This window comes from Agelaius tricolor, unplaced genomic scaffold (assembly GCF_023055355.1).
Source record: "Agelaius tricolor isolate 1412-34295 unplaced genomic scaffold, bAgeTri1.0.p SCAF_9, whole genome shotgun sequence".
NCBI classification, from domain to species: Eukaryota; Metazoa; Chordata; class Aves; order Passeriformes; family Icteridae; genus Agelaius; species Agelaius tricolor.
Window position 1 is genome coordinate 15,247,712 of NW_027269269.1, and position 19,175 is coordinate 15,266,886.

The 19,175-nt window shown below is 38.5% G+C and overlaps 1 protein-coding gene across 30 annotated transcripts in view; it reads right to left on the bottom strand.

Moving 5' to 3' along the window:
• The window catches only part of DLG2 (discs large MAGUK scaffold protein 2), a 982,781-nt gene that overhangs the window by 46,466 nt on the left and 917,140 nt on the right, over positions 1-19,175 (bottom strand). For all 30 annotated transcript variants that reach the window (XM_071432840.1, XM_071432845.1, XM_071432843.1 and 27 more), the window contains one exon: positions 4,368-4,544. In XM_071432840.1, coding sequence (XP_071288941.1) covers positions 4,368-4,544 — 177 coding nt within the window. The remainder of the gene's footprint in view (positions 1-4,367; positions 4,545-19,175) is intronic.

Consider the following 19,175-nt stretch of genomic DNA (forward strand, 5'->3'; position numbering starts at 1 on the left):
GAGTCAGGCAGATATACTCACACCACAGAAAATACTGAGGCTTGACATTCATGAGGTGGGAGGTTGCTGTTGTGGAGGGTTTGCAATGTATGAGCTTGTCCCTGTGCAGAGACTCAGCAAGGAAAAAGTGAAAAGAGCTGGAGGTGTAAAATCAATGCTACAGCAAATTAAAATCTATTTACTATTGAATTACTGCATCTGTCTAGGAATGAAATGCTCTCTTATATATGCAAATTGGTTTAATGCATTTTTTAAATTCCCTTTAACTAATGTGAGTGTTTCCATAGGGAGGGAATCTTGGACATGGGCTGCTCAGCTTGCTGCTGCTCTTTTATAGGAAGTTGATTTTTTTTTAATGGATAATGAGAAGGGCAATGAGGCAAATAAAAATTCTCATGATCAAAAGCACAGAGCGGAAACTCTAATCTAAACCAATCTATCTATATATCAATCTATCTAAATGTAAAAAAAATATAGTGTAAATCTAATTCTGTTGGTCATTCTAGTATAAATAGCAATTTTTGATGATAAAGGAGCACTTCACACATGTAGCCATAGTGCCCAGGCAATACTGCAGGCTGCCTGAGACATTGGTACAGGGCTGGTGGTTATGTCCCCTCACCTTGGAGACCCTGCCTGATATAATTGCGCTGTCACCTTAAACATAGCTTGGATAAATCTTTTGGGCAGATGTGGAACCAAGAGAAATTTGGCCTGAAATGTTGATTAATTAATACTATGTAATAACTATTTGGTGATGGTTAAACCACAAGTGAAGTGGTTTGCAGCCTCTTGTGCTGAAGTCCTGTGCTTCCCAACACCAACACGATGTAATACCACACCAACTATGTCACTGCGCTTGGTTTCTACCCAACTAGCTATGCAGACCTGTGGTGGAGAACAACAGCTATAGTCAGACAATAAATACACACTGACAAATGAACAAAATGTTTTCAGGTGTAGAAATGGTTGCAACTCTATTTAAGAACCACAGGATACTTAGAATTTAATTTTATTGAATCTCCACAGAGGTCATTGGCTCACTGCTCCATGAGACTTAGCCCTTGCATGTATCAGTGGAGAAACTTGGGGCCACCCTGACTTTTTTGGGCTGCTTCTTTCAGTAACACGCCTCCAACACAGCTGCAATGTTGCCCTCCAAAACTCTCTCTTAAAGCCTGACTTGGCAATTTAACCATAAATAAGGCAACAAATCCACACGTTGTCAGAAGCACTGAAATCTAATGACAAAAAAGCATTCAAACTCTATCAAATCACTAAGAGGTAATGTATCCAAAAACTGGGAGAGACTAATGAGTGGCAGCTCCCCTATAATTCTAAATTATGATATTTTTTTGCTGGTATAGCACATAAGTCATAGAGGAGAAAAAGAGTAAGGAGTCTTGATTAATCATTCCCCCTTTCTCTAATTAGCTCATGCTAAAATGTCATTGTATGATGGGCTCTCCTGTAAAATATAAAAGAAAAATTTTATATCTATATCTATATATCTATATATATATATATAAAATTGAAGTGGTCACTGGCTTTCAGAGCTATAACATAATGATTTCACTTATGGGAAGTGCAGGAATTGTATCTTAGTTGTTGCTGGACAGAAGTCAAGGGAAGTAGGACAGAAGTAAAGCAGACAGCTAAAAGACTCAACCTGGATCTGTATAGCCTCTCACTGACGAAAAGTGCAAAAAATAAAGTTACAGTACCACAGGATAGCATTCCACAAGCAGAAAAAGGAATCTAAACACAAAAGAAAACCCTTCCCAGCATAACCCCCTGAAGCACCCAAGACACAAAAAAAGAGAACAGAAATTAATTGGGGATTGAAAACTATAAGACAAATATAAAATTCTTCAATTTACATCATCATGGCCACTTTAGCTTGCAGGACAAGCCCAAACAACACCTACAGATGTTCTTATTTTCCTTCCTTCCTTTCTTTCTATCACAATGTTTTACTACTAGATATAACATATGCTGTATTATATACAATGCATTGCTTATAGAAATAATCCCATATAAACTACAGGAGACATGGCATCCTGGAGCCAACAGCTTAAATGAGGATTTCTATGCTGTAGCTGCCTATATTTGGTCAAATGAATTCCAGGAGTACTCTGTTTTAGATTAATCCTCTTACAGTCAATAACCCACACCTGCAGAGGAAATTGAACTCTGAATTAGCACAATCTGGTGAGTGTGATTAGCTTTACTCTCTGTAACTCAGCCCTATGTGCACTGATTGCTCATCCTCCCCTTAGGTGGTGTAAATGACTGCAGAAGGTGCTGGCAAGAGCACATCAGTCTCAGGCACTCAGGAATCATGCAGAACCCACCGAAAGGAAACAGTCCTCACTTTTCAGTGCACTGGAAAAAAATATTGTACAACTGAAACCTTTTATAAAATAACAGCAACCTCCTCCCACTCCAGCTCAGGTGTATCATTACATTCATGCAGACAGAAAATCAGATGCCATTCATTTTTCCAGGCCACTCAGCTTCACTAGTGAAGAATAAGTATGCCAAGTGGAGAGCATGGTAACTGTACCTGAATCTTTTAAAATTCAAGACTCTTATTTTTAGGTTTTAACCAATCTATTTTCATACAGTCTTTTTTTTTTTCTTTTTTTAATTTATTCTGTTTTCTCCCAGTGTTTCCTAAGCCACATCTTATTCCTAGGCTCTCTTATGTGTCTGACCTTGACTAGAGAACCTCTATCTTTTGTCCTTGAAAACACCACTGTGTGGGTAACCCAATAAGCTTTAGGCACACACCACCTTTCTACTTTACAGGATATACAATTCCACATCTTAATTAGCTTTGTCTTTTTTCCCCTCTGTAGTTGTTTTAATATGTATGACATGGTGCTTTTTGCACCTTTTCATAGTAGACACCACACAGGAGTGAGCTTACTTACCATCGCATTAAATAAACTCTCCTCTCCTCCCATGTACAATCCAATCATGTAATTACAGCAGTATTTACTGTAGCAATGAATAGCAGGCAAGTATTCCTTTTTCAGTATCCAGAGATTAAGTCTGGTTAATGGGCACATTTTCCATCTTGAAACTTATAACCTAACCTTATGACCTAGCCTTTTATTTCTGTCTATTACACAACACCAAAATGGCTCTTCACTGAGAAACCAGGTGTGGATGCTATTCCAATATGCTCATTAGAGAAATTAATGATTTTTCAGGGCTCATGTCAACAAGGTATTTGATGGCCTTTTAGTTTACTTTTACATGATTTAGAACAATGAGTACCTTGAGCTCTATTAGTACCTTGGCCAATTCTCTTGAAACAGCAGCAGATGCTCAAGGGAGGACCAAGCATCCCATTTCTCCTCTATAAAAAAATGGTCATGATCATTTTTACACTAGTGCCAAAGCTGAAATAGCTAGCAATGGAAAGTTTATACTCAGTATGACGGCATTGCTGCAAAAGAGAAATGTAATACGTTTTGACGGATTTAATTTTCCTCCTACCCTTTCAGTTCTTGACCTTTTTATAGCAACTATCAACAGAGCCAGGAGGTAATACTGCTTTGTGTGCTAGTTCTGATACTATCAGAGACTTGTGGCCAATTTTACAAAAGCATCTAGGCAGAATAAACAATACAAACAATGAGAGAGATTCAGATATCTGTTCTCTCTCTGACAGTCACCACGAATCCATCACAGACACAAAAGATTCAGATTTAGCTTGGAGAGCAGATGAAAGTGCCTTCATTTACATTATATGAAAAATTTACTGTGATATTGGTTATCCATCAGTTTCCAGGGAGGCAGAGATTAAATTAACAGACTTTGAAGCCAAAGATGACCATTATATAATTTAGCACCATATTTCACATCACACAGGCTGAGAAGTTTAATGCTATTACCCTCTCAAAAGAAAGACATACAGTCTTGATTTGAAAATGTCAAGCCATTCATTACATCCTTCAGCAGTTTGATGCAATGGCTAATCACCCTGACATTAAAACATGTGCTCCACTTCAAATTCAGAGCGAATTCCCAGACTCGGGTTCTGGTTATTCCTTTTTTTTACTAAAGCTATTTAGTAGATGGCAATCTCTCCTTCTTTTCCCTTTTCTTCATGAAGTTACTAGTTATTGAATCACCTTCTGAGTTTCTTTTCAGTACAGTTATAAACAGCCTGAATGCTTTAAATCTCACAGCAAAAACTGTGTCTTTCAACTCTTGAAATACCTTTAGGATTTTCCTTTACTGCCCCCAGTTTTTCAGTAGATTGATGCACCCCATCTTTGCAAAAAAAAAAAAAAAAAAAAGGAAATATTTTGAGATGATGGCCAAGGAGGTAAGAAGGAGGAGGCAGCACTCACCTCCTCTTGCTGGGTATAACTCCCATCTCCTCACTGTCCCCCTCCAGAGTGACCCTCCTTGCCTGCCACCATTCATCATCGGAGGCGTTGATGACGTGAAGGATGTCTCCATACTTGAAACTCAGTCCTTGGCTTGGGAGGCCACTGTCTTTGCTCTTGTCATAGTCAAACATGGCTCTGTGAAAGCAAACAAAGATTTGAAGGCAGGTGATTATATCAGTCTGGGTACATTTACATCTGAGCAATTAATCATATCTTATGTCACAGGTAACCTTTTCCAAGGGGAAAGGTCCTACTCAGAGGAAAACTCTTTCCACTGTGAAGTTAGTCTTTACAGAAGCCTTTTTTTTTTCTTTTTCCTGTAAGAGAAAATTAATGGTAAAATCTGATACCAATTTCAGCCTATGCTTTCCAGTCCTATGCCTGGCACCTGCACCAGGGTAAATGTATCCCTCTTTCTGAGAGCAAGACCCTGCACACGAATCCCAGCAAGTGCAGGTCACTCACTGGAGTTACCTAGCTAAAAATCCAGACCTTGGTTTTGTACACAAAAAAATACTTGGGAATATTTTTCACGTGTAAAATATTGTTTAAAGATCATACCTGTCAAGAACTGATGCTTATTTCCTATAGGGAAAATAATATGATCATAATCCTGGCTGCAGAAGTGTTACATCAGTTAAATCCCAAGAAGTGTCTAATAATTCCTATTCTTTCATTGTCAGAAAGAAAGCCATGGCAATCTTTTCACCGGTAAACACTTTTGTGAGAAGGATTTGATGTAATTAATTGCTGTGCATTTTACTGTAATTACAAAGAATGATTGTAGCAGTTTTATGGGTAGATATAAACCACTCAAAGCTACTTCTCATAAGGTGGAAAACTTTAAAATAAGTTATCAAAATTGTGACTATGCAACCAAAATAATTTAAAGCTCTCATATGCACCAACTGTGCATGGCAAATCTGGTTCAGGAGGAGGGAAAATGCTACTTGAAATATGTCTTCTTTTAAAGAGTTTAAAGTCATGTACTAACATCTTCAGAAATGCCCAGATAATTCCCTTTGAGGATGAAGACTGCTGAATTTTACATAATCCATAAGTTTACTTATGCTTGTTCCTTTTTTCGTAAATGTTCTTGGAATGCAAGTATCCTTTGGAAAAATTTAATGGCTTAGCAGTGGAAAAGTTATTTTTAAAAACCTGACCATATCTTATTAAATATTTACATTCATAAAGGACTCTTACTGGTACTAGGTCATCTGCTGCTTCTCAAGTACAGCCTCCTGTGAGGACATCTGATGAAGCAGCTCATAAATCCAGAAGCAGTTAAGTGTCATTAGACACCTCTTCTTAACCAAGTGATCACACCAGATCCCTGGAATTGGTAGTGCATATACAAACAGGCACACAACACATTATCCTGTGTTGGATGGATTTTGCCCTCGGCAGCAGGCAGTGATCAGAGTTTTACCAACGTATTGAATAGTCTTAAAAATTCATGGATTAATTGTGCATCTTGCCATGGACGCTGTTCAACAGCTCAAAACCCCTAACCAGACAGTTGGCCATGCTCTATACTGGGCAGACATCATACAATCCCGATTCCAGGCATAATTAAGTCATTCAAAACAAGGGACAATATCTTCTGTAAGAGGGAATAAGTCCCTCTTACATGGATTCTCACATCCCTGATGCAAAACATTCCCCGATGCCAAACTGGAAATGCTCCATATTCAGCAAGTTCTAAAATGAAGGTTGTGTTTCAAAAGTTAAGGAGTAGAAAGTAGGACAATATTCTTTGTCCTTGAACAGACATTTGCACCTCAGAGCCCACATATTGACTTAAAATGAGTCTGTCATCGTGCTGGCTGATGTTAACGATGAATGCAGATGGCAATGTTTGCCTCTGACTTGCTTTGATTGGAGTAATCATGTGCATTGCTAATTAAAATGAGATTACAGATCTCAGACAAGAGACTTTTTGAGCACACTTTTCATTGAATGAAAGATTTTGTAGCTGATGCTCTACAGATGTTGATTACTCCATTAGCAAATGAAAATTACATGAGAGCTGACTTCAGTGATCTTTCCTAAATATTTCAAATTAAGACCCAGGTCTTGGTAACAGCTGTATTTGAGCTTACACCTTTGATAACATTTCTGGCTCTGGAAAACATACTTTTGCTGGTTGGCTGTTGGCCCAGCTATGAAGTATGTGGAGATCTTTACTCCAGGCATTGTTGACTACTTTGGGCTATAGAGAGAGCTGGGCACACTCATCCCCACGACCTCAGGCTAAGAGGGCAGTTTGGGTTGCAAAATCTAGTCCCTTTAAGAGACTGACATGTCATTTCTAATTTTCTACCTGATGAACACCACACAGTTCTGCACTATTTTGGCTTGGTTTTGAAGATGTATATAAAAATAACACCTCTGCATCTGTTGAGTGTCAACTGAAGTGACACAAAATGAATGTAGCCAGACCTCTTGTTTGGTAAAGGAACTGGGCAGAACAGACAGAGAAAGATGCCTTTTCTTCTTTGCCCTTTCATGTTTTTAGACAATGACATCCAAGTCTTACAGGATACCATCTGCAAGCACTGAAACTTTCATCAGAGCCAAGGTGAGCTCTCAGCAAAGTCTAGTTGTTTTGTGCAAGCTTCTTCACCAGGATAACACACTAAGGGGTATGTTAGACACCTTAGATAGGTTCTGTCATGCCAGGGAGAATATCAGAAGAAAAGTTAAAAAGTAGTAGCACCTTTGCTGAATATTATGAGTTGAGAGGAAGACATAAGGAACACAGTCCAACAAGAAACCTACACTTGCACAGAGCACCTAGCAGCCCTCTCTGAGAGATGAGCACCATCATTTCAGCTAGAGGAGGATCAGCATGATCAGGACCAGACAAGTACTCTTCCAAAATGAGATGTTTAATAGAAACAGGGTTATTAAAATCATCCAGAGGGTCTAAACCAGGAAAACATGTCACAGTGCCTCTCTCTCTCTGTGATGAATTAGAGGTGTCTCCCCAAAACACAGCACAATATTGCAGATAGTGGAGGGGCTGCTCAGCAGAGCTAGTGAGCTTTCTGTACTTGCTAATATGACTACATGCTTTCATCTGGCTGAGGCTGCTTATTCATGGGTTGCTTGGGCAGTTCTTCACAGTACTGAGCTTTAAATAATTTTTAGTGTCTTTTACTGCAGTATTAAAGAATAAAAATCTCAATAACCTTACAACATTTTAATGACATTAATCTAACAGTCTCGAACTCACAACTAACAACTTCTTTTTTTTCTTCAGAACTTATAAAAGTGCTCTTAAAGCACTGTTCAGTATCTTCTAGACAGTGCATTTCACAAACAGAACCCTGGGTTACACAGGATAGAGAATGCATTTTGAAGTTACAAATACACTAAACCCAGTGACTACTATGAGATGTGGATAAAATACTGGAACAGGTAACAGAGCTTGCTACAAACCAGTTTAACAGATGTGATGAAATAATGATTTGGTCAGCTTAGTTCCCTTATTACAAAAACAGCAACAGGAATTGGTGTGAGTATCAAAAGCATCAGGTATATGCACCAAAGTTTCATGAACACTTATTTTTTTCTCAGTTCTCAGTTCTTGCCTTAGTTTAAGGAAAATTGTTTAATATCTTGAAAGTGAAAAGTGTCATTCAAATGCCAAGTACTGCCATGAAAGGCTTGGTGAAAGCCTCATGTTTATAGAAAATAAAGACCTGAGAAGTGAAGCAGGAGGTGCAAACATTTAGAAGAAGCTGGCTATGACAAATATTTAAGAATATGTGAGGCTTGCTCCCCTGATATTATTCCAGACTTCAGAAGTGATCATTATACTAGACTAATCCCAGCAGCAATTTGGACAGAACCTAACAGGTTTTATTTTTGTGCTTAGGTGCTTCTTAATCATTTTTAGGCAGCCACATCACCGTAAAATATGAGACAAGCATTTCACAACAGCATTGAAATTCATTGCTCAAAAATTGTTTGGAATTAAAATACTGACTTCCCCAAGCTATAATATACTGCCTAACATGCAGTGAGGTGTCTACATGGCATGAAGGCGACCAAAACTGGGGTATCTTTTTTTTTCTTCCACTTAGCATAAATACTTCATTATTTGAGGCATTTTTGAAAGCTAAGCTGCCTTGTGCAGTAAATTTCTATTCCTAATGACACCTATTCTTGCAGCTAGAGGAATAAATGTTTGACAAAGAAAATATATTAGCAGTAACAGAATAGAAAATAAATTCCTAATGCAATCCCATATATTACAACCTATTGACATCCACGATGTTATATTGTCACCAGCATTTGTAACATAAAAAAATAGGGTACAGAAAGACTAAGTGATCTTGCTAAGCCCTTAGCAAAAAAGGGAATTTAACAGAGAAACTTCTTAGCTTCCTCAGCTAATGCTGTAAACACCACTGTTAGTAGTCTTCACAATCTTCCTGACAAAGCAAGGGATATACCTGCATTTACAACACAGGAATGTATTTTACTGAATGCTTCTATATATTCAGTGCAAAATCCCAAAATCTTCCACTCCTCTATCAATGGCCAGTAATTTCGTACAGTTCAGGTGACAGCTTTATTTGCATCTCTGAAATTACTTCTTCTTCTTCTTCTGGCACAGATGGGAGTTTGCACATAAATTTACAGACGGCTCTTTGCTATTCACTTGATTATGAAACGACAACAACATTTAGCAAGAGAGATTTTCAGCTGCTGTAAATAGTCCTAACTCTCCTGTGATCTGCCAGCATATCTGCATATGCACCACTAAAGGATATTTCTCTCTTTGAACAGGGATTCTCGGACATCAGATTTTATAGCATCATCCTAAGGGAGATAGATGTTATTCTCCTCATTCACCACATCTATCCTACCCCCTGCCCTATTCTTTTTTTACAGATGGGGAAATCCAGTGCAGAGAGGTTTAATCATTTGCCTGGTTTTAGACAGTAACTCAGCATCATAGTCAGAATCAGACCCCAAGCTTCATAGCTGTCTTTTCTGCACTCAGTAATAAATGCATTTCCACCCACTTGCAGGCTCAGCTTGAAGAAAAAATTAGAAGAAGATGAAAGAAACGCTAATGTAATTCATTGCTATAGCTACAACAGAGAGCACAGCGGCTCTCTGATCGAAGCAGCCATTGCAAGGCAATTAAGATGCTATTAAAAGGGTTAAACTTTCACATACTGGCTAACCAATAAAGACTTTCAAGCTTTTCCTCCCTGCTCTGTTTCCATCTGGAGAAGCTGAACTGGTAAATCCTATGTGTAGAGCATACAAAAAAGGTTTCTCCCTCCTTGGGAGGTTTGGGAAGCTCTGAGATGCTGCTTGCTGAGACTGGAGGCTGCTGCAATAGCCTCTGTGCAAAAGATAATCGTCATACATTGTCACCTCTGCTGAGAGGGTGGACTGGGGGGACTGTTGGGAAGAACAGCTTTTGTTAGGAGTATACTACAATAATGTAGTTTTAACAAAATATGTCTGAATGTTTGACCTGTCACTCATAGATACCATGATTCCTGCTTTTTCCTTTTCTTTGCCTTATTTTTCTTTTACTTTTTTACTTTCATTCCCCTCCCCCTGCCTTTACTTTATTTTTTTCTTTTTTTTTTCCCTATCTTAATGATGTTGTGACTCTTCATGACGCCCATCCCCTCCACCTTGTCAGGCTGAGAGGGACAGTACTGGCAGTTTGGGTTACCAAAATCAGTCATGACAGTGCAGCAGTACGACACGGTTGCCAGGCTCCCTTTTGGAAGTTAGCACTGATCAGGGCCCATTACCAGCAACAGTTTGGATGCACATAAGGTCGGCAGGGGCTGTGTCCACTGTGGACCCCCAGCAGAAGGATGTAGACCTGCTGGAGTGAGTCCAGAGGAGGTCACAAAGATAATCAGAGATCTGGGGCACCTCTGCTATGAACACAGGCTGAGAGAATTGTGGTTGCTCAGCCTGGAGAAGGCTCCAAGGAAACTATTATGATCTTCCAGCTTAGAGACTACAAGTAAGCTGGAGAGGGACTTTTTACAAGGGCATGTAGTAACAGGATAAGGAAATGCCTTTAAATTAGTAAGAGGGCAGGTTTTGGCCCAGAGACGTGGGGCATGCTCCCAGTCAATGTGCAGTTCAGGGTGTTAGCACAGCTGCTCCTAAGGCACCTCCACTGCAGCAAATCCCAATGCACATTTGTGTGCAGGCCTTTTCCACTTGCTATCATATTACTTTACTTCATTCAGCAATTTCTCCATTCAGTCCAAGTAATTCCTTATTCTTTTCCTCCTAGTGGGAATTTGGCAGAGTTATGTCATGGATCTCAATGAAAAAGGATTTGAGACAGCAGCAGTTAGTTCCAAAAAAATTTCATGAAGAAGAGGGATATATTTCTTTATGATGTTTATCAGGAAAAAGGACTGCCATTTGTCCTTGGGGAATATTCTGCTCATTTTGGAAATCCAAGCATGATGCTTAATGTCAGCTCTTATGAGCCAATCTCTATGTTGCCGACAGGCTTTTTTTCAGTTTTTAGCAAGTGCTCATATTCTGCGCAGGAAATGGGTTCTTCAAAATTTGTACAGAAAAATGTAAGTCAACATTTTCAGAAGTATCAAACCAACATGTTGCACTTTCATGGTCTTGCTACTCAACATAATACAACGTACTATGTTAGAGGCAAAATATCTCACAGTGAGCAAGGACTGACACTTCAGTCTTTCAGTTGTGGACATGGACAGAAATAATATTACTCCCAGGTATGCCTGGCTTTAACCCCTCCCAGCAGGATTTGTAAGGTGGCTTGAGAAAGTGAAATTGCTTCATGCTTTCTCTTGTGCTGGCACAAGGGGAAGTCCTTTCAAAGAACATACATTTTGTTCGGCATTTTACGGGGCATAAAAGACCCAAACAGAATTCCCCCTTCTGCTTGCAAACATCTAAAACCAAGGTGTGAGCATATGCTTACCTTACCATAATTTACTGACTAGGAAAATCTGGCAGCCAGTTTCATCTGTGGTACACAGAAGCTTTTAAATACATCTGCACTGGACTCAATGTAGTCCAGATCCTCACCTTTGAGGTTTCCTTTAAAACACGGAGATCACCTTGGGTCTGAACATGCTATTTTGATAAACTCCAGAGGAGATCTGTAGTTGATTCTGGAAGGCTTCTTCAGCACCCCTGAGTCTTGTGCGTGAGATGCAGATTTCACAGCAAACTCAAAACATATGCCAGGTTTGTACTTAGCAGTTTCTTCTAAAGAAATGGGCTAAGTTTTGACTGACTTTGACCTGGCCTGTGCATTATGCACCAAAATGATGTGAAATCTGTTTTATTATTTGGTTTGATCTTTTCCTCCCCATACAGACTAGGCGAAGCTGCTGCCTGACTGCATCTCTGGTTTTTCTCTGAGGCATCAAGTGCGGTTTCTCAACACAGATTTTTGTGTTGTGACATTATCCATATCCAGAAAGGAAATGTGGCTGGATGTCAAATCAGGAATACTCTAAACTACTGGGTAATTCACCTGAAATTGCAACCTGTGGGTTGCATGGATTGACACAGGAACCAAAAAGTCATTCTCTCTCGTAGTAACTTATTTGCTGTCTGAGAATATTAATTTAGGGATTTTTTTCCCCCAGGAAAAAATAAAATAAAATAAAATAAAACATAAAATAAAACCAGGTGTTTCTTTCAAAGACAATGAAACTGAAAGGGAAAATTATGACTCTGTTAGCACTGCCTGTAGCTACCCCCATACCTCCTTGCACCCAAATGTGTCTTCCTACCATGAGAGAATACACTGCAAAAATGCACTGGATTTAGAAATTTTTTTGTAATTGGTCTGCAGCAGTTCTAACTATTGCAAGAGAACTTGAAGATCTGCTTTGGGTAGTTGGGTTTTTTTAGGTTGTTTTCTCAGATACCCTCTAGCTTGCATTTGCTTTCTCTTAGACCTAATCATGACCCAAGTCTGTTGGCAGCTTTTAAAATTCCATTGTGGCCAGGCTAACCACATAATTAATTGTGCTTCCACTGTTTTATAATCAAAAGGAATTTTTCAGCACACAGAAGGAACCCCACTGGTAACATAATTATTATTACCAGTCAGATATAAGATGGTTTCTTTTTTTTTTTTTTTGGAAAAGGATATTAGACATGTGCAGAAGTTAAGTAAGACAAAGCCTTCCTATGAAAAAATGATCTACATTTATGATTTGTACAATTTGAACATAATGATGACAGAAAGACTTGTAACAGATAGACTAAGCACAATGCCTCTACTACTAGAAAACATCCCACCATCCACAATTCAGACAATTTTGTCAGCAAAATGGATTATTTTTTTTCTTTTCTCCTGATAAATCAACATTGGAGCCTTGTCAATCTGAATATTCTGACTTACTTCTGTTGCAAGAGGTGAGGAACTCTACAGACTTTTTGATCATGGAGGTGCTCGTAACATAATGAATCATAATATATCATAATAATTTGTTAATATCATAATAAATCTGTTTGTACTCCAGCCTTTAGAAACTGCTATTGGAAAAAAGATTGTTCTCTAGCTGTGAAAAAGTGCAGACAAACAAAACTCAGAGAAAGTATTAATGAGATAGAACATTGGCTGGTCTGAGGGGAGAGGGCATTATGGAAAGAAAAGTCAAGATATTTGTTTGCAACAGCTCTTTCTCACTAATGGTTTCTGCTTGGCCTTAATGCTGTCCTTTGACAGTGAAAGAGTCACAGTTTGGATTTCCATTGTTATTGTGTTGACTGAGTAGGTTCTGCTGAGATAATGAGAAACCCCATTCAAACAGGAGCTATATTGTAGAAAACCACCGAAAATTATTATGGAAATTAATTAACCTGCCTAATGTGGAGAAATGTACTAAATCCATAAACTCTGCTGAATGCAGCTGTTTGAGAAGTCATAGATACCTTTCGTGTCTAGGTCAAAACTTGAGGAACTCATTAAGAGTTCACTCAATCAGCAGGAAGAGGTTGCCTATAGAATGAGTCCTTTATTTGGGTTTTAGAATAGACTTCATTTGGAAGCAATGCAATTAATTTCTGGGTTTAACTTTGTCTCTTTTAAAGGATGACTTTTGAAGAAGAGTAATTTTGCAAAAGTCCAAATGCAGTTGAAATCTAAAGATGAATTTTTATGATACAAAGGTCAGATGTCTCTACATAACTTCTGCTTCATCAGGCCAAACATTAAATCTCTAAAGATGTCAGATTTTTAAGGTGGAACTCTAGAAAAATCAATGCCACAGGCCTGAGGTGAACTCAACTGAAATTGTTTAAACTGTAACAGAAGTAACAGAGAAAGTTTGCCTGGAAGAGCAGCAACTATGAGATGTTTTATTTGGTCAGCCAATTCTATTTGGTCAGCCAGTGGATTCCTTGAACTCCTGTCTGTCAACACTTACCACAAAGAGATTTATCCTGTGAAGTTTTATTCTGTGATTGGGTAGAATGTTTTCTAGTAGATGGTATTTTCTATAAATCTCCATCTTCTTGAGTCAAATGAATAATTCAACATCAGTTTTCACTAGTGTATGATCTTCACAGAAAAAAAGCTTGAAAATAAGATGCCAGAATATTCAAAAGCAGAAACAAACAAAAATTAAAAATTAAAATAATGGTCTTTGGTGTCACCTCATCAGTGTCAAAACAATGTGACTGTTACTTCTTCTTAATTATTAGATTTGTTGGTCTCACTGTGTGTCTGGTTGTCAATTTTCTTTAGAAATGTACTCTGACTATAAAAGTGCTGATTGACCACCATTACTCAAAACATTTAAGAGCAGCAGAATCTATTTTAACATTTTTGAAACAAAGCTGCAAGAGGATGACACTAAAATTATTATCTTCTCTCTGTGAAACAAAAAATTAGGTTTGTTTTCCCACAACTCCCTGCACACTGCACTGAGCTCCCTGCAATTCCTCATTCACTCCATTGCATTATCCACACCCTCCTCCCTGGGAACCCAGGCTCACATGTGCTCAAAAGCAGGATTAAAGGTAACATCAGAAGTTCCTGCATCCCATTTTTAAAGGTAAATTAAGCACATCTGAGACAGGGTTTTGTAGACTTTCAATGAAGATTAGACTTTGATTTGCTAAGTCACTCTGAAAACATTACCCTAAGCAGCTTTAAGATTGACAGAATTTGCTTTAAGCTGCCCTGAGGCTGACAGGATGAAGGTCTGGTGCAGTAACAGAAGTGCTTTGGTTGCTGCTCCTGGATGGTGCTAGGAGCTAGGAGAAGCCAGGAAGTTCCTGCTGCCATGAATGAAGCTCAGAGTTTTCATGAGGTTGTCTATACTGATACTCCTCATTCTGTGTGTAATTCTTGACTTAAGCAACCAAACTAGGACCTCTCCTTTTATTATCTTCATTTGAATTGAGTCTTGTGGCAATAAAAAGCCTAAAACCAAATCTTCCAGGAAAACCAAATTGTTCTTCCCCCCCCTGCCCCCGCCATTACAAATTTCTATCTATACTGACTTAAGTTTACCTGGATTTTAAGACATTTCTCTGTCCTGGAAAAAAAAAAAAAAAAAGAACAACCAGGAACCCTTACTTCCACTCAGCAATTTAATTTGCATGGGAAATATTAATTTAAAGCTATTTTTAAAAGCTTAAGTTTAGGCAAAGTGAAGGTTGCCATCTTTGAGTCAGGCTCCTAAGCCAAATTTTGTTTAGCATTTGAGTAATCTGACCAATTTCAAACAGATTACATGTACTTAGACCTAAATATGCCATGACACACTCTATGTACTAGAAAATAATTCACAGGTGCTGTTGCTTTTCTAATACTCCTCCTAGGATAATAATTTCTATGAATTTGTTTTAAGGAAATTAACTGCACATTTCAGGATGTAAAACTCAGGTTGGAACATCATAAACCACTACCATTTCCTAAGCCTGAGTCAAATGAATGTGTCAATCTGGTTAATGCTGGATATGTGTGTGCAGGAAACACAAGACTGAGGCAAAAATGGTAAAAATTCCCAGTTTATGTCTCTGACAGCTATAAATGAACAGTAACTTCTTCACTGGCTTATAGGTTATGCTGGCATATTTCCTCTCTATTTTAAAGACATTGAATAGTCCCTACAAAAAGGTTTTGTAGCTGGGAAAGTTGTAGAAGAGATGAATTTATTAGCATGTCTTCGTGTGTCATGTTAACCATGAGCTGATCCAAAGATTTCCTCAATATTATTTTGCTTGCTGGCCCTGCTCAGGTATTGGATGAGGCTTCCTTGAGAGCTGGTGAATGTCAGTGTTCAAGAAACATTTGTGCAATGCCCTCAACAACATACTTTAATTTCTGTTCAGCCCTGAACTGGTCAGGCTTTTGGACTAGATGATCCCTTCAGGTCCTTTCCAACTAAAATATTATCTTTCATTCCATTCCACCTCAGTGGAAGAAAAGCCTCCAAAAGAAAACAAACCTTGTCCTTAACAAGGAAGATGCATGAGGTCAAGTCTTGTTTCCACTGTAGGAGGCACGAGCAAATCCCATACTCCCAAAAGAGAAAACACAACAAGAACTTTTCTAAAAAAAACCAGTCCTTGATAAAACCATGTAGGAATAAGGGACTGCATTGGACCATGTTCACATTTGCATTATTTGGGGATCAGTTCCTCACCCATGGAGCTGCTCTGAACACGTGGGAGAGGACAGAATCTCACCAGGGGGATGATGAGCCTTGGTGCAGGCAGCGCAGAGGTTCTGAAATTCTGGGAGATACTAGCAACTCACCTGGACAAAGTCCTGAGCAATTTGAAGTAATTTTGAAGCTGACCATGTTTTGAGAGGAGGGTTGGACTTGCAACATCAGAATTATCTCCTTCAAACTAAATTACCTACCTATTATATCTACAGAAGGACTGAAGTATAAAATACAGTCAGACATAGGAGTCTGGACCATATTTATCACTTTGGGAATGTCAAGAATTTTTAATATATATTCTGCATAATATTATACTTTGGTGTCTGAGAGCATTTTCTGTAGTGGATAAAAATACTTCACTTTGCTTAAGAGTGTCTTGATGAAGGTAACTGAGGATGATACAGAGATGCTCAAGCTGTGTACAATTTCAGGTGATCTTCAGAATCATGCAGCAGCACTGCAAAAAATCTTGAATCACTTGAAGGTGGTTTGGGAGCTCCAGTGTGCTGAGTGGCTGAGCCATCCTTGGGCAGTGTAGGCATTCCTGGTGTAGACATGGAATTACAGTAGAGATGGCTTTCTTTTTTTCATATTTTGGGAAGACAAATTAGGTGCAATGCAGATATTCTTAGAGAAATCTGAACTCCCTGGAGAGTAATGGAGAGAGCTAAGTACCTATGGGAAAGGAATAATTCTAAGCATTTACATTAGATCAGAAAAATGGGCTGATAAATATGGTGTGAATAGTTCTCTGCTTTGGTGTCCATTTTCCTAATGGTAAAATAAGAATACACGAAGAGGGTACTGTGAAGTGCTCAGAAAATGTGGTAAAGTGGCCATATTGATGGCTGTGATGGGTAAATTGAACACAAAGAGTGAAATGTTTTTGATTTCAATAGAAGCATCAATTGAAGCTACACATTTTGTCAGAAAAGCCTGAAGTAGAAATTACACTGTCATTTAGCATTTGCTTATACAAAACCCATGCCATTTAAATGAATTGAGTCTTACAGAATGACAGAATAGGGACCGAAAATAAGTTCTTTTTTTTATTATTATTATTCTGACATGCCAGGGAGTTGTGGAAAAACAAACAAGCAAGAAAGTGAATAAACAAATGTCTGTGACTGAAGAGATGTTTTTCTTTCACTTGATGTGCACAAGACTGAATTATTCATCAACAAGTTTTTTTGCCTGGACCAATTCTTAGAATTTTTAGTATTTTGTAGCCTCATTTACAAATTGTAGGAATTTCCTTTTCACTTCACTTTTTCACTTCTAACATGGAAACAGCAATGCAATTTAGTGTGTGATTTATTTAGGGGCTGATCGAGGTTGCTGTCTTTGGAGGAGGTTGTGGTGAACAGCAGGTAGAGGATCAGACCATATGTGCCCTGTTCCCTCTAAGTTCCCTAAACATCTGCTGTTAACCAGCACCACAGAAAGGACACTTGTCACAGGATGGACACTCAGCTAGATGCACCTTTCTTCTGAACCAGGGTAAAATTGCAAGAGAAAATTGATGTTACTTTTATAGAGGAGAATAGGTACAGAAGGTGAGAAACTGAAATTGTCTGCGTGACTTGCATTAGTGCTGACAGGTAAAAGGATGTGGAAAATGTTCAATGTTAAAAAAAAAACAAATAAAGCAATCCAGGTAGAAAAAGAAATCAAACACTAGAAATATCTGTGGGTGACAAATTACAAAAATGGGGCTTAAGGAGAATTGGGTTGAACTCTTCAGTTTGCTGACAGTTTTCCCTGCATGCAGGTGATGACTCTCACCCATCATTCAGTTGGGGAGAGTGATTCCCAGCACCAAGAATGCTGCCCAGACAACCCACAGACTGCCAGACTTCCCAGGGAGCTGGGGAAACTCATGGAAGTCAGGGAGGGACAATTACTGTGGAGCTGTGGAGTTTCCATGCATATGTCAATGTTATATGAAATAAATTTTGACCCTTGTGTCCCTCTATCAAGGGCTGTGTGTGAAGATTAATTAATATTACTTCAGCAACATGAAAGCTGTTATAGCACATAAAGTGCTGGGTTGCACTAAACAGAAATAGTGGAAACAGGAGTTTCAAACCACCTTTGAAATGAATCTGCCTTAATTCTATAAATTGACCAAAGCACTTGGTTCTCAAGTGTGTATTCCTTAAATCATTTTAATACATAAATATCCAAACATTTTCCCTATGTCCAGTTCTACTGTTCACCACTCTGGCCTTACAGGATCAGCTTCCATTTGTTTGTTTAATATATCATCCAACCAGCAGTGCAAATCCTATATTTTAAATATTTTTCCTTCTGTCTCTGTCTCATAAACCTAGTATTTCCTGTCAAATATTAAGCTAAGGAAATACCTGTTTCTCCATGAAAGTCGGAAATGTTTCTTTTCCACAGCTGCAATGTACCCCTACAGTTCTGTCAGTAAGCTCTGTAAAGTGAACCACGTTAGTGGAAAGACAACAGAGACTGATTTTGTATTGCAATGAATGATTTCATTAAAAAAAAATATAAACAAGCAAGTCAGTACAAGGTACAATGTGATGAAATAAAAATGAATTTTAAAACACCTTAAAAATTGACTGTATGGAACTTGATTTATATTCAAAGTGACACAGAATTCACAGAATGACTAGGCTGGAAGAGACCTTCAAGGTCCAGTCCAACCCATGCCCTAACACCTCAAATAAACCATGGCACTGAGTGCCACATCCAGTCTTTTTTTGAACACATCTTATGATCTCAAAACTCTGTATCTTAAAATCCCTTTTTTGAACTAAATAGCAAGAGCCTCTCTTCCTTCAAAGGGTAGATACAGGCACTATGTTCTTTATCAGAAAGGCCTTTATTAAGCCAAGCCTCATTGCAGCATGCAACTGCCTCTGAGGGAAAATTTTTAAAAAATCTTCCCAGTAGCAGGATTGCTTTTGAAAATCTTTGTACCTCCCACAGCTGTAGCAACAATTTACTGCCACTAATTACCAGTTCCATTGCAGTACTGGTGTTTAGGGAGGTGGGTTGATATTTTTCATTTCTTTGCTTTGTTTTTAAGTTGGTCTTATTCCTC